Consider the following 13,353-nt stretch of genomic DNA (forward strand, 5'->3'; position numbering starts at 1 on the left):
TTTTGTGTGACAGGGATTCGAACCTGCGACCCTCAGATTACGAGTCGAACGCCTTAACTCACCTGGCCATGCCGGGCCCTATCTACAGGAATTCAAGGCCAAAGTGGTGTATCAGGGTTGGACCCCTCAACCACCATGATCCTCTCCTCCCCTTCATGGGTCACACTCATGGCAAACACGTGGGTGGATGTTTAGATCCCCAAGGAGGTAAATTGAAAGAACACAGCTTTCCCTGAGAGGTCCCCTCACCACGTACAGGAATCTACACTGAGAGGAAATTCTTGTTTCATTAATAACTTGTTTAAATATTAACAAATTCTCACATATTTTGTTACAGTAAGTATTGGTTAAATATATTCTGTTCTTTTTTTCTTCCGTCATTATTCAGGAGGTCATTATTTGAAAGAATAATTTATTGTACTTTTGGTCACATTTGCTGATGGAAAACTAGAGAAACCACTGGTAATTGGTAAAAGTGAAAATCTGCACTGTTTCAAAAATTTAAAGAAGAATCAACTTTCTGTGGAATGGAAAGTGAATAATCGAGTGTAGATGGCAAGTTCTATATTTGAGAAATTTTTGAACAAAGTAAACAAAAGAATGGAACAAAGAAATAGGAATATTCTACTTTTCCTAAATAATGCAACTTGTCACCCAAAGTTCAACTTTCAAATATTTGTTTAGTCTTTCTACCTTGATGTACAATATCAGTTTTACAGCCACTAGATAATGGAATTATACAGTGTATAAAACTGAAATACAGAAATTTGAAGCTTCAGCATATTATAGCAAACATTACTGTAAGAGAACATCTGAAATGACCATGAAAATTGATGTGTTAGAAGTAACTGCACTTTTAAGTCATTCAATCAAATGCATAATAAAGTGCTTGTGAAACTGTGGATTTATTCTTGATAATGGCAGAGAAGTTATTTGTTGTGATGATTCTAGTGAAATCCAAACTCTGATTGAGAAGATTGATGCAGATGATTCTGTGAACGTTGACAAGAATGTTTCTACAGACACTTATGAAATTGATTTAAAATCTATAATAGTATTGCAAGATGGTAACAGTGTGAGAGATTCAAAAGATGACAAAATGGAAAAGATAGTGAGGAAATAGAAATTCCTACTTCATCGCAAATGTTAAGTTATATTAACGATATCAAATTGTATGCAAAAATGAAGGGAGAAAATGAACTTCTTGAAAAGGTTGTAGAATTGGTGTTCTCTTTTAACCAGATGAAAAAGCCCATTAAAAAAGTGAAACAGTTGAAATTGGACACTTTCTTCAAATAAATTTAAGATTTTGTGTACTTGTGTGCATTTTGAATGTCTATTTTTGTTCATATTCTAATAAATATAGCATAAACAGTATAATAACTTTATTCACAAAGGTCTTACTTCCCTTGAGTCAAGCAAATATAACGTTCTGCTCAAAACTTATATATAATTTAAAGAATGCATATTCACTATCTAACCAGAAAACCAGCTAAAGCTGGAAATTTTACTTGGTCCTGTGTGATTCTGCCACCTTAGACAGGTTTTACTGTATATATGTCATGAAACTGACACAATCTTCTACAGTGGTGACATACATACATTGTTAATGCAACAAATGATTATGTAAATTTATGATTACGTGAGATGTACTTATGTAAAGTAATGGAGTAAATAAATACTCTGTCATAAGCTCCAACAACAGAGTCACAAGACAGTTAGTGAATTATTGATGCCTGTCACAGAATTTATTAAAATAGAAAAGTGAATTTTGAATATTGTGTTGTTTTGTGATTACATTTTTTCTTCTTCTGGTTCTTTTTCCTATTTCAAATAATTAATATTTATGTTTTATTGTTCATTAACATTAGTACCAAATTCTTGGCCAGGCACATATTAACTGTGTTTGTAGTAAGTACTAAATTTTATTTTATGGTATTTGTATGATATTTTACACAGATACATGCCTTACATTTTTGTACTTTGTTTTCAATGAATGTTGAAGCAATTACACGGTAAGAATATCAGCTTTCAATTGTTAGGCATTCATACGCAGCTTTACAGTCTGGTACACAACGATGTCCTGGGTAGGATGTGAAGTATTTTATTCTTAGAACGATAACAACACTTCACTGTGTGGTACACAATAATGTCCTGGGTAGGATGTGAAGTATTTTATTCTTAGAATGATAACAACACTTCAATGTGTGGTACACAATAATGTCCTGGGTAGGATGTGAAGTATTTTATTCTTAGAACGATAACAACACTTCACTGTGTGGTACACAATAATGTCCTGGGTAGGATGTGAAGTATTTTATTCTTATAACAATAACAACACTTCACTCTGTGGTACATGATGATGTCCTGGGTAGGATGTGAAGTATTTTATTCTTAGAACAATAACAATGCTTCACTGTGTGGTACACAATAATGTCCTGGGTAGGATGTGAAGTATTTTATTCTTATAACAATAACAACACTTCACTCTGTGGTACATGATGATGTCCTGGGTAGGATGTGAAGTATTTTATTCTTAGAACAATAACAATGCTTCACTGTGTGGTACACAATAATGTCCTGGGTAGGATGTGAAGTATTTTATTCTTATAACAATAACAACACTTCACTGTGTGGTACATGATGATGTCCTGGGTAGGATGTGAAGTATTTTATTCTTAGAACAATAACAACGCTTCACTGTGTGGTACACAATAATGTCCTGGGTAGGATGTGAAGTATTTTATTCTTAGAACGATAACAACACTTCCCTGTGTGGTACACAATAATGTCCTGGGTAGGATGTGAAGTATTTTATTCTTATAACAATAACAACACTTCACTGTGTGGTACATGATGATGTCCTGGGTAGGATGTGAAGTATTTTATTCTTAGAACAATAACAATGCTTCACTGTGTGGTACACAATAATGTCCTGGGTAGGATGTGAAGTATTTTATTCTTATAACAATAACAACACTTCACTGTGTGGTACACAATAATGTCCTGGGTAGGATGTGAAGTATTTTATTCTTAGAACGATAACAACACTTCACTGTGTGGTACACAATAATGTCCTGGGTAGGATGTGAAGTATTTTATTCTTAGAACGATAACAACACTTCACTGTGTGGTACACAATAATGTCCTGGGTAGGATGTGAAGTATTTTATTCTTATAACAATAACAACACTTCACTGTGTGGTACATGATGATGTCCTGGGTAGGTTGTGAAGTATTTTATTCTTAGAACAATAACAATGCTTCACTGTGTGGTACACAATAATGTCCTGGGTAGGATGTGAAGTATTTTATTCTTATAACTTGATTTGATTGATTGATTGATTGATTTAGTGTTTTATGGCACAAAGCAGCGAGGCTATCTGCGCCAGACATTCGGTAAAAATGTAAAAAAAAAAAATAAATAAATAAATAAATGTAGTAATAGACATAATGGAACTGAAGGTAAAACAAAAAAGTATAAAACCAATGTTGACACCTAGTCTACAATGTTAAGATAAAAGGTAGAGTATAAGAAGTTGTAAGGTATTTACTCTAGCAAAAGGTAATGATCATAACCAGGAAGATTAACAGGTAAGTTCAAGAACCACCGTCAATCACCTGAAGTTGGCCTTTCCAGTCCTGGTTCTGGGTTATGTGTCATAGCAGCTATTATCAAAATGTAAAAGAAAGTAAAGTTTTAAAAGACACTCCATAAAATCGTAATAATGAGTAGTCAAATGTCCAGTAAAAGGATAAAGTCAAGTAAATGGAGTAAAATTTGTAGAAGTAATTGAAGATAGAAGCAAAACGGCAATTAAGACAGAAAATGGCGTAAAAACCAATGTTGACATCCAGTCAACAAGGTTGTAAAGAACTACCTGTAGCAGAATGGTAATGATCGTAACCCGCCAGGAAGACTAACAGGTAAGTATAAAAACCACCGTCAGTCACCTGAAGTTGGTCTTTCCAGTCCTGGTTCCGGGTTATGAGTCAATATGGCCAGTACTAAAAAGTTAATTAGTAAAAGTGTGAAATGATATGCAGTAAAGTATAATAACAACTTCGCCAGGATGACTAGCGAGTAGTTCAAGCGGATAGTTCAAACAGGAGCGTTAGTCACCTGAAGTTGGCCTTTCCAGTCCTGGTGTCGAAGTATTTTAATGTTCTGGCCATTGTCCAATGTCAAATTGAAGGAGAAAGATTAAAACTGTAAAAAAGGAACCACAATTAAAAAGGTGTAATGAATAAACATGCAACACTTAAATGAGATTAAAAAGGTTAATGGCCATTAAAAAATTAAAAACATTATCAAGGTGGACAGAGTCACCATCACCAATAACTCTGTCCAATGTTACAGATTGACCCTGGGAAAAATATGTTTAAAATATTGCCGTCGTTGAGAATTGTAACGATGGCAAGAAAGTAAAATGTGGCTGATAGTGATTTGAGTGTTACACAAATTACACATTGGTGCATCAGTTCCAGATAAAAGAAAATGATGAGTTAAAAAACTGTGACCAATGCGTAGCCTAGTGAGAACAACTTCCTCCTTCGAACTTTACGGAAGCTAGATGGCCAAAGTCAATTTTGGGTTTGATTTGAAAAAGTTTGTTGTCACGTTGCTCACTCCAAGTGGACTGCCAGCTGGCACGAACCGACCCTTGAAGATAACACCATAGTCCATGTACGGAATAGGCATAGGAGTGATGGTGCTGAAGCAGAACATATTTAGCTGCCATGTCTGCAAGCTCGTTCCCGCGAATACCAACATGGCCTGGTATCCAGAAAAACTGGATTGAAGTAGCTGCTAATGAGAAGCGGGCCAGTCGGTTACAAATATCAGCGAGAATAGGATGTGAGCCAGCGTGTAGCGATTCCAAGGCAAGTATAGAACTAAGCGAATCAGTATAAATAGTGCAGTTGGGTACTGCTCAGCTGCAATATGATCCAGGGCAAGAGATATGGCATACAGTTCAGCAGTGAACACAGAAGCTGTAGAAGGGATTCTGCGTGCAACTACTGATCCATAGCAAACCATAGCAGAGCCCACTGAATTACCTGATTTGGAACCATCTGTATAAATAGGAACTGAATGATTGTTTGAAAGATATTCATTGAATAAAAGACGGTACTTCAATCTGGAGTATCTGCCTTTTTTAGGTGACTGAAAGAAAGGTCACATTTGGGGGGCTGTAATAAGCCATGGTGGGATGGGCGACCTGTGGAACATGCAATGTTATCAAGGACAGACCCAATTCATCCAATTGCTTCCGGATCACGAAGGCCAAGCGGAGCAATGACAGATCGTCTGTTCTGAAAAGTACTGCCCACCGAGGAAGGAAAACACATTTCCAGGTGGGATGCTTTGGTAAGGAATGAAGTTTCAAGTATATTGTAAAGATAGTTGCAAGCGGCGAAGGTGTAGAGAAGGTTCATGAGATTCAATGTATATACTTTGAACTGGAGAGTGCGGGAAAGCCCCAGTGCAGAGTCAAGTCCTTGGTGATGAGCGGGGTCCAGCATCTTTAAGGCTGAGGGTCTGGCAGAGCCATTGACCATTGATCCATAATCGAGTTTCGATCTAATAAAAGCACGATATACCTTTAACATTGAACAGCGATCTGCCCCAACTGGTAGAAGAGAGAACACGGAGGATGTTCAGTGCTCTTGTGCATTTGACCGAAGCTGCTTTAAGTGTGGTATAAAGGTCAGTTTACGATCAAAGATAAGCCCCAAGAACTTGGTCTCCGGGACAACTGGCAGCAAAACTCCACCGATATGAAGTTCAGGATCAGAGTGAATACCCGTCGGCGGCAAAGTGCATGCACACAGTTTTGGAGAGAGAGAAATTAAAGCCGTTCGCCATAGTCCACTTCCATTTTACAAATTGAGGCGGTTTGTAGTTGCCGCTCAATATATCTCATGTTTGACGACTGACATGAGATGTGAAAGTCATCGACATACAGCCCATTAGCAACAGTGAGAGGGAGTTGTTCAGTGATGGCATTTATCTTTATACTGAAGAGTGTAACACTCAATACACATCCTTGAGGGACTCCAAGTTCCTGTACAAAAGAGCGGGAAAGTGTCGAACCCACACGAACCTGGAATCTCCTGTCCATTAAAAATTTTTAATAAACATGGGTAGATGGCCACGTAACCCATATGTATGGAGGTCTCAAAAGCGCCATACCTCCATGTTGTGTCGTAAGCCTTCTCTATGTCAAAGAATATTGATACAAGATGTTGGCGGTTGAGAAAGGCTTCTCTGATAGATGTTTCAAGGCAATTAGGTGGTCTGTGGTGGAGTGCTGTCGGCGGAACCCACACTGGGTGGGCGAGAGGAGGTTGTTTGATTCAAGGAACCAAACAAGGCGAGCATTAACCATCCTTTCTAATGTCTTACAGAGACAGCTTGTCAAAGCAATTGGGCGGTAGTTTGAAGGAATCTTGGGATCTTTCCCTGGCTTAGAAAGGTAAAATAATAGCCTGGCGCCAAGCATCAGGAAAAACATTCTTCTGCCAGATCCGGTTGAAAACAATCAGAAGGACATTAAGAAAAGCAGGAGATAGATGGTGCAGCATGTCATAATGAATATCATCAGGTCCAACAGGCGTACTGGCAGACCGATGAAGGGCCATTTTAGTTCCACCAGGGTAAAAGGGCGATTATAGTCAAAGAAACAGTTAGTTGAAAGGAAAGAGGTGATAAACTCGCCCGAGTCTTGATGGCCAGGAAGGTGGAGGAACAAGCAGAAGTGCTAGATACCGGCAAAAGCTTTCACCTAGAGTGTTAGCGATGTTCGAACATCAGTCACCTCCTGACCATCAGAGAGTAAGATCGAGAGGGGATAGAATTGTAGTGTCCATTAACCTTTGAATCCTGTCCCATATGATCTTGGAACTGGTGGTAGAAGATATACTGGTTGTGAACTTAATCCAAGATTCCTTCTGGCTGTGGCGTCTTACCCACCTAGCATGTGCACGGGCCCGTTGGAAAGCAACCGGTTTGAAAGTGTGGGATATCTCGAAAAGTATCCCAGGCCCGCTTTTGAGCCTTCCGTGCTAAGTGGCAAGCAGGATTCCACCACGGACGAGGATATCGTGGAAAACGTGTCGAGGTTTTAGGAATACACTGAGCAGCTGCATGTGTAATACAGTCAGTTACCGCTGCTACACAGTAGTCTATTGATGGCTGATTTACGATGGCAGGATCAAGTTCTGCGAGAGCAGTGAAAGTGTATTCTTATAACAATAACAACACTTCACTGTGTGGTACATGATAATGTCCTGGGTAGGATGTGAAGTATTTTATTCTTAGAACGATAACAACACTTCACTGTGTGGTACATGATAATGCCCTGGGTAGGATGTGAAGTATTTTATTCTTAGAACGATAACAACACTTCACTGTGTGGTACATGATGATGTCCTATGTGTAATATGAAACATTTTATTATTATAGTTATAACATCACTTAACCTTGTGGTACACTAACATTTTCCTAATTTGATATAATTTTCCTATAATAATTATCTCTACTAACACATAGTCATGCTTCTTAGATAACTATGAATATTATGGGATGAAGATAATGAGTCTCCTCAGATAAATTATTGAGGGTTACAGCAAGTAGTCAAATTCCCTCTATCAAAGCATCTGCACCCAATAAATCCTAACAGAAAACTTGCCAGGAAACCAAATTGAGAGCAGAAGCTGACAATCTTACCAAACACTTCTGATAAAATTTGTCGGGGTAAAATCTGAGAACAGGAGTGGAGATCAAACAAATCCAAGAAATTGAGACTTTTCAAAAGAATAACAAAGTTCAGTCTCCAAAAGACAATCTAATCAGTGGAATTAATATATCCATCCATTTGGTGGTGGTAAACCAAAGCATGCTACTCAGACAAATGAAGGGAACAAAGTATTCCATCACATAATAGAGCAGCAAATCTCCAAGCATTAACAAAAATGTCAGGTGAACTGAGTAACCATCCTCAGACTTCAAAAACCCAATTCACTAATTGAAGAAATGGAGTGTGAGATCACTGATCCAAAGGTGCTGGATAAAGAGAGTCCAAATTCTCCCCAAATTGACTCAGAACCCCTAAAGAGACACTTCCAGACTGAATTCATGTCTCAGTCTCACAAAGAAAGAAAATCATGAACAGCCTCAACTGAGAAATATATCCTCAAGACGACTGGTATGGGTATTAAAATTTTAATTAAAATAAAGTACAGAACAACATTACGACCTTCTTAGGTCATCTTCAGGTTTTGAGAATACATTTTTACTTCAAGTGGGTTTCTTATCATCATGAATTAGCCTCAACTGAGATAATGCTGACCAATGGACAGAGAAAGTGAGTTTACATTCTAAATTTAAGCTTACTTTCTTAGTTCACTTCTACTTGATTTTCATTTTGATTAGTTCAGCAGAAAATCATCTTGAAAAACAAACAGCTAATGAGCTATTCATTGATACAGTAGAGGCACTCATCCACTTGTCTACAAAGATAGGTACACAGTTTTTAAGTTGCTACTAAATAATGATTGTTGTCATTGTCATCTAAATGTGCCTCGTTTGTTTTTCATGCTACTTACAGTTTAGTCAAGTTATCAACTACATCAGCATTTCCAAAAGTTTGAGGCATGTCTCCACACAGGGAAACAAATTAACTCTTGAGTAAAGCCAATAATTGAATAATGCAAAATTTAGCATTTTGATATTTTTTTTATTAATGAAAATAATAAAGAATTAAAACAACACATATAACATTTTCATCTACATATTAATATGATATCTTGTTACTTAATTCACTTTTTCACTTACATTAAAAAACGTAGCAGGCACAAAAGAAACAATTTAAAGGGGCAATGTGGAAGACAAAAGTTTGAGAAACTTGAACTGCAGAGCACTTTCTTTCTTGATCAACTCTGCCATTATTAAAGGTTCATCTTCCTGTTAGTGTCACAAAACAAATTTTAACCAAAATACCAAACAAGCACAACACCAAACAATAAAAAAGTACACAAAAGCTTTGACATTAGAGAATAGAAACCAGTTCCTATAAGAACAAACTCAATACCAGTGATAACAAGTACAATAGTATAACTATTAATGGCTTAAAAAATTAAGTGGGTTAAAATTAAATTAAAATATAAACAAGTAACAAAGAAAGAGTTAAAATATTTTACACTGCTATTATTGTTCAAATATAAACAAATATTAAAATCTATCAATACATAACAAATTTAAATATGGTAAAGCAAAATGCCCTGTATATTAAATCTTAAAAGAAAAAAACTGCTTGACAGTTTGGAAACACAAAACTTAAGGAAAGGATACTTCGCACATGTTTTTCTTTCACTGGGGTTTCCTGGTTATTAATGGCCTTCGAAAGACTGATACCCTGAGAAAGAGAGAGAAAATCAAATATAAAACAATCTATGTTATTGAGTAAATATTTACTGTTTCAGAATACCTTTTGAAAACTTATGCCATAATGAGTACCTTTCATGACAAGAATATCAACTCCTAACATTTAAGGATTTTTATGGAAATAAGCTCAGAGTGCAGTTTTTCTATTTCACTTCTTGATAGCTCATATATTAATGAAAATGAAAGTTCTTTTATGATATATTACTATATTTCTGCAATGATTTATGTAAAATACATATTATTTAATGCAACTATAGTAAAGTAAAACAATGTTTCTCTCCAGTGTTTATGATACATAAATCAGAGATCATCACCACCAGTAACAGTAATGCCATCTAGTGATCAATGATTGTAATAAATGAAAACATGCAAGAAAATTTAGGCAAATAACTGAAAATGTTGAAAGATATGGTTTGCCAACATTAACTTGGGTAATATTTTTTGAAACACAGAGAATGTCTGAAATATGCTGGGCAAATCACAGAAGCAATTATTAAATTACATTGTATGTATGGTTAGGATTAGAATTTCACTGACTAAACCTTAAAAAATCACTGTCACTGAACAGCAAACAATCCCCTACTTCCTTAATGTATCCTTCAGAATAAAAATCCTTACAAGTGACAGAAGTGAACAGTTCAATTCTTCCTTAACATATACTTCAGGTTAAGAATCCTTAGACATTACAAAAAAGCAGACAATCACCTACTTCTTTAATGTATCTTTCATGGTAAAATCTTTACAAATTACGCTGTGAATAAGGTTTGAACTATACTTAGTTAGATGCAAAATCAAACTGTATATACCCTTTGGCTTTAACATATTGACTAAGTTTATAAATATAGAAATTCTGCAAAGAAACAAATTCAAGTAAATTTTCCTCATCTCAGTTCATATACAAGGCAATTATCTATCAGGAATACATTTTCTGTGTAGAAAAATGTTAACTTCTAATATAATAATTTTTTGCCTCCTCTCACAGCTAGAATTCTATACTGAAAAGGTGGAGAAACCAGTGCAAAGTTATCTAGATAGCACAACCTTAAAAATGTGTTCAAAAACAGTCCATGAAGTGTCACAACTCCATGTAGAAGAACATACACCCATATGAGACCACACCACCTCTGTACTAGATATAATCCTTGGCCATTGTGAAAATATGTGTCACTAAATGGATGGGAAAAAAAAAGAAGCACATCAAAAGGAATTTGGACATGCCTGATGATGTTTAGTGGTTAGGGCATGGCAGACCATAATCAGTTAGTCAACTCCAGTTCAAAATAAGGCAACATTGAGAACAAATCATCTAAGCCATCTCAGACACAGTTCAACACCTGCATGCAAATGTAAAACACAACCTTCACCATTCACTTCGAAACTCAATATCCAGGCCATGATAAGAAGGTGGAATGCAACATAGAGGGCCAACAATAGTCCAAAACCCTGCTTAATGGGAATGTATTGTCCAGTCTATAGTAGAAGAAGGATCCAACCAACACGAGCACACACAGGAACTGACTTACAGATAGGAAGGGGATTCCTAATTGGAGGGGTGAACTGCATGTCATAGAATCAATCAGTCCATCTCCAGACAGAATCTAGAATGATTCATCAGGTCCATGATAAGAAGACAGTGCACACCATCTACACCACCCTAATGTACACCCATTAGGCAAAAACAACCTAATAATGAAATCCACAGGATCCTGTATGAGATTCCATAGATCATACAATAGCCACTAAAGGTACTGAAAGGGAAGAAGGGCTCCCAAAGAATACCAAATCCACAAAAGCAACAGTACCTCATTTGTAGTGAAAGGAGGAGTGAATTAGCTCCATTAAACATAACTAAAGAGAAGGCTAGGTCAGACTAAGGGAGGAGTTAAAGAAAACCCCAAAAGGATGTAATATTGGGTCAGGACAAGAAACTACTTCTCCAACTTTAACAACCAATCCATATGTGTAGTTTTACCAACAACAACAACAAAAAAAATTTAGTATGAGGTATCTCAATAGAAACAGCCAGTCATTCATGGATGAAGAAAGCGGCAGACTATGTGAACAAAGAAAGTGGGCAAAAGTACTGACCACTAAACAAAAAAAAAAAAAGAGGAAGTTAAAGCCAGACCCAACAGCAAAGTGAAGAATGGAAAGATCTAAGACCCCTGAAGACAAGAATGAAGTCAATGTCAGAATGAAAGAAAAATAGATTTATGGAAGGAAGCATACAAGACACACTTTAGTCCACCAAATATCCAAAGTAAAATTCACTGAATGGAGAAAAAAAGCACACCATAGAAGAATGATGAAAGTGAATGAGAAATATATAATTATGGGACTTCAAATCTGTTGTAATAATGAAGTACAAAAAACAAGGAAAGAACCACAAATAAGGTTAACTGACTAGTAATATAACATCTCAATTGAGAAGCCCTACCAATTTTGATAGACATTAGTGAGAAACAAAGATGGATCCAAGGAAAGATGTAAGGTAAAGGTCTGTGAAGAATGGGAAAGGGAGAGTCCTATCCTCACATGAAACTCTAATATCTATACTGAATGTGTGTGGGAAATTCAGCTTACCACCAAAACCTGGAAAGGAAGCACATGGAAAGGGAAAAAGGAGGAATGTATGACACAAGAAAAATCCATAACATGGTTGGGAATGTTGAAAAACAAGGATGATGATAAAACAAATTACCACTCTGGACTACAATGAAGTAGGAAAACATACAAATACAGTCACGAAATATGGCATTAAACAAAGTGAAAGGAAAAATTAGCAGAATGAAATTCACTAGAGTAAACAGTGAATATCCCTAAGAAGATCCCACCGACAGAGGAATAAAGGGAAAGATGTGAGTCCCCTCCACAAAACACCACAGAAACCTAGTGGATAGATATGGTGAAAGAGATTGTGTAGAAAAAGGTAACATACAAAGTAGGGAGCGGGTAGATGCAAACAGGAAAATTAGGCGTGGGAAAAAGATACTACATATTAAGGGTATGATTCCCATGCCAGAATGAAAAATTCATAGGTTTGAGAGCCCAGGAAAAAATATTGATCACATAATTTAACTGAGTTATTAACTAAACAGCATGGACCCCAAAATCTGAATAGAAAAGGTAAACAAACAGACATACAAAAGCTATCATACCTGGGAAACTGTATATAGAAATGGTCAAAATAAAATGTGGGTGGATTCATGGGACAACCTTTCAATACAATGCAAAGGAAAAAGGTAAAAGCTGTTCAAAACATAACCATAGAAACCATTTCAAACAGTATTATAGAATTTAACTTGCAGCAAAAAAGAGGCTGAAACCACCTTACTAAAATACTGGTGCCCAGATCTACAGATATGACTGTTGTTGTACAGTGACAACTGTTGCAAAAGTAATAGAACTTGTAACACTATTTTGATAATTTGAGGAAAAAAACTTACTTGTTAGATAAAACAAATTCAATCTGCAAATTATCATGGAATAAATCATTAATTGAAGTAATCAGGTGAAATATAAAAAAAATGAAGCAAATACCAGCAAAATTAGAACACGTGTACATGAAGTTGGTAAATCAATAAGTAAATATTGTATTCTACAGCAAAGAAGAATCTAGCTAGGCTACAAAAGTGTATCATACTACATTTATTGGAGGGTTGTTGCATGCTCATTTACATGTTACATAACAACTGTAACACATGCAAACACTTGGATGAAGGTGAGTAGCACAAAGCTAGTTGTAAGTAAACATTTTCATATGGTATTTGTTGAGAAAACTAGTAATTATTAAAAGTATATATTTATTTTCTGTTATCGACAAATATCAGAACATACCTTCACAGTTTACCTTCCTCTACACAGAACATACCTTCACAGTTTACCTTCCTCTCTTATCAACAAAT

General features: G+C 36.1%; 1 protein-coding gene across 1 annotated transcript in view; it reads right to left on the reverse strand.

Annotated features, from left to right (window-relative positions):
• LOC143257656 (huntingtin-interacting protein 1-like) overlaps nucleotides 1–13,353 on the reverse strand; it is a 129,841-nt gene that overhangs the window by 83,016 nt on the left and 33,472 nt on the right. The window contains exon 4 of the mRNA XM_076516699.1: nucleotides 9,356–9,419. Within this exon, the coding sequence (XP_076372814.1) occupies nucleotides 9,356–9,419 (64 nt within the window). The remainder of the gene's footprint in view (nucleotides 1–9,355; nucleotides 9,420–13,353) is intronic.

Source organism: Tachypleus tridentatus, chromosome 7, assembly GCF_004210375.1.
Source record: "Tachypleus tridentatus isolate NWPU-2018 chromosome 7, ASM421037v1, whole genome shotgun sequence".
Classification (NCBI taxonomy): domain Eukaryota; kingdom Metazoa; phylum Arthropoda; class Merostomata; order Xiphosura; family Limulidae; genus Tachypleus; species Tachypleus tridentatus.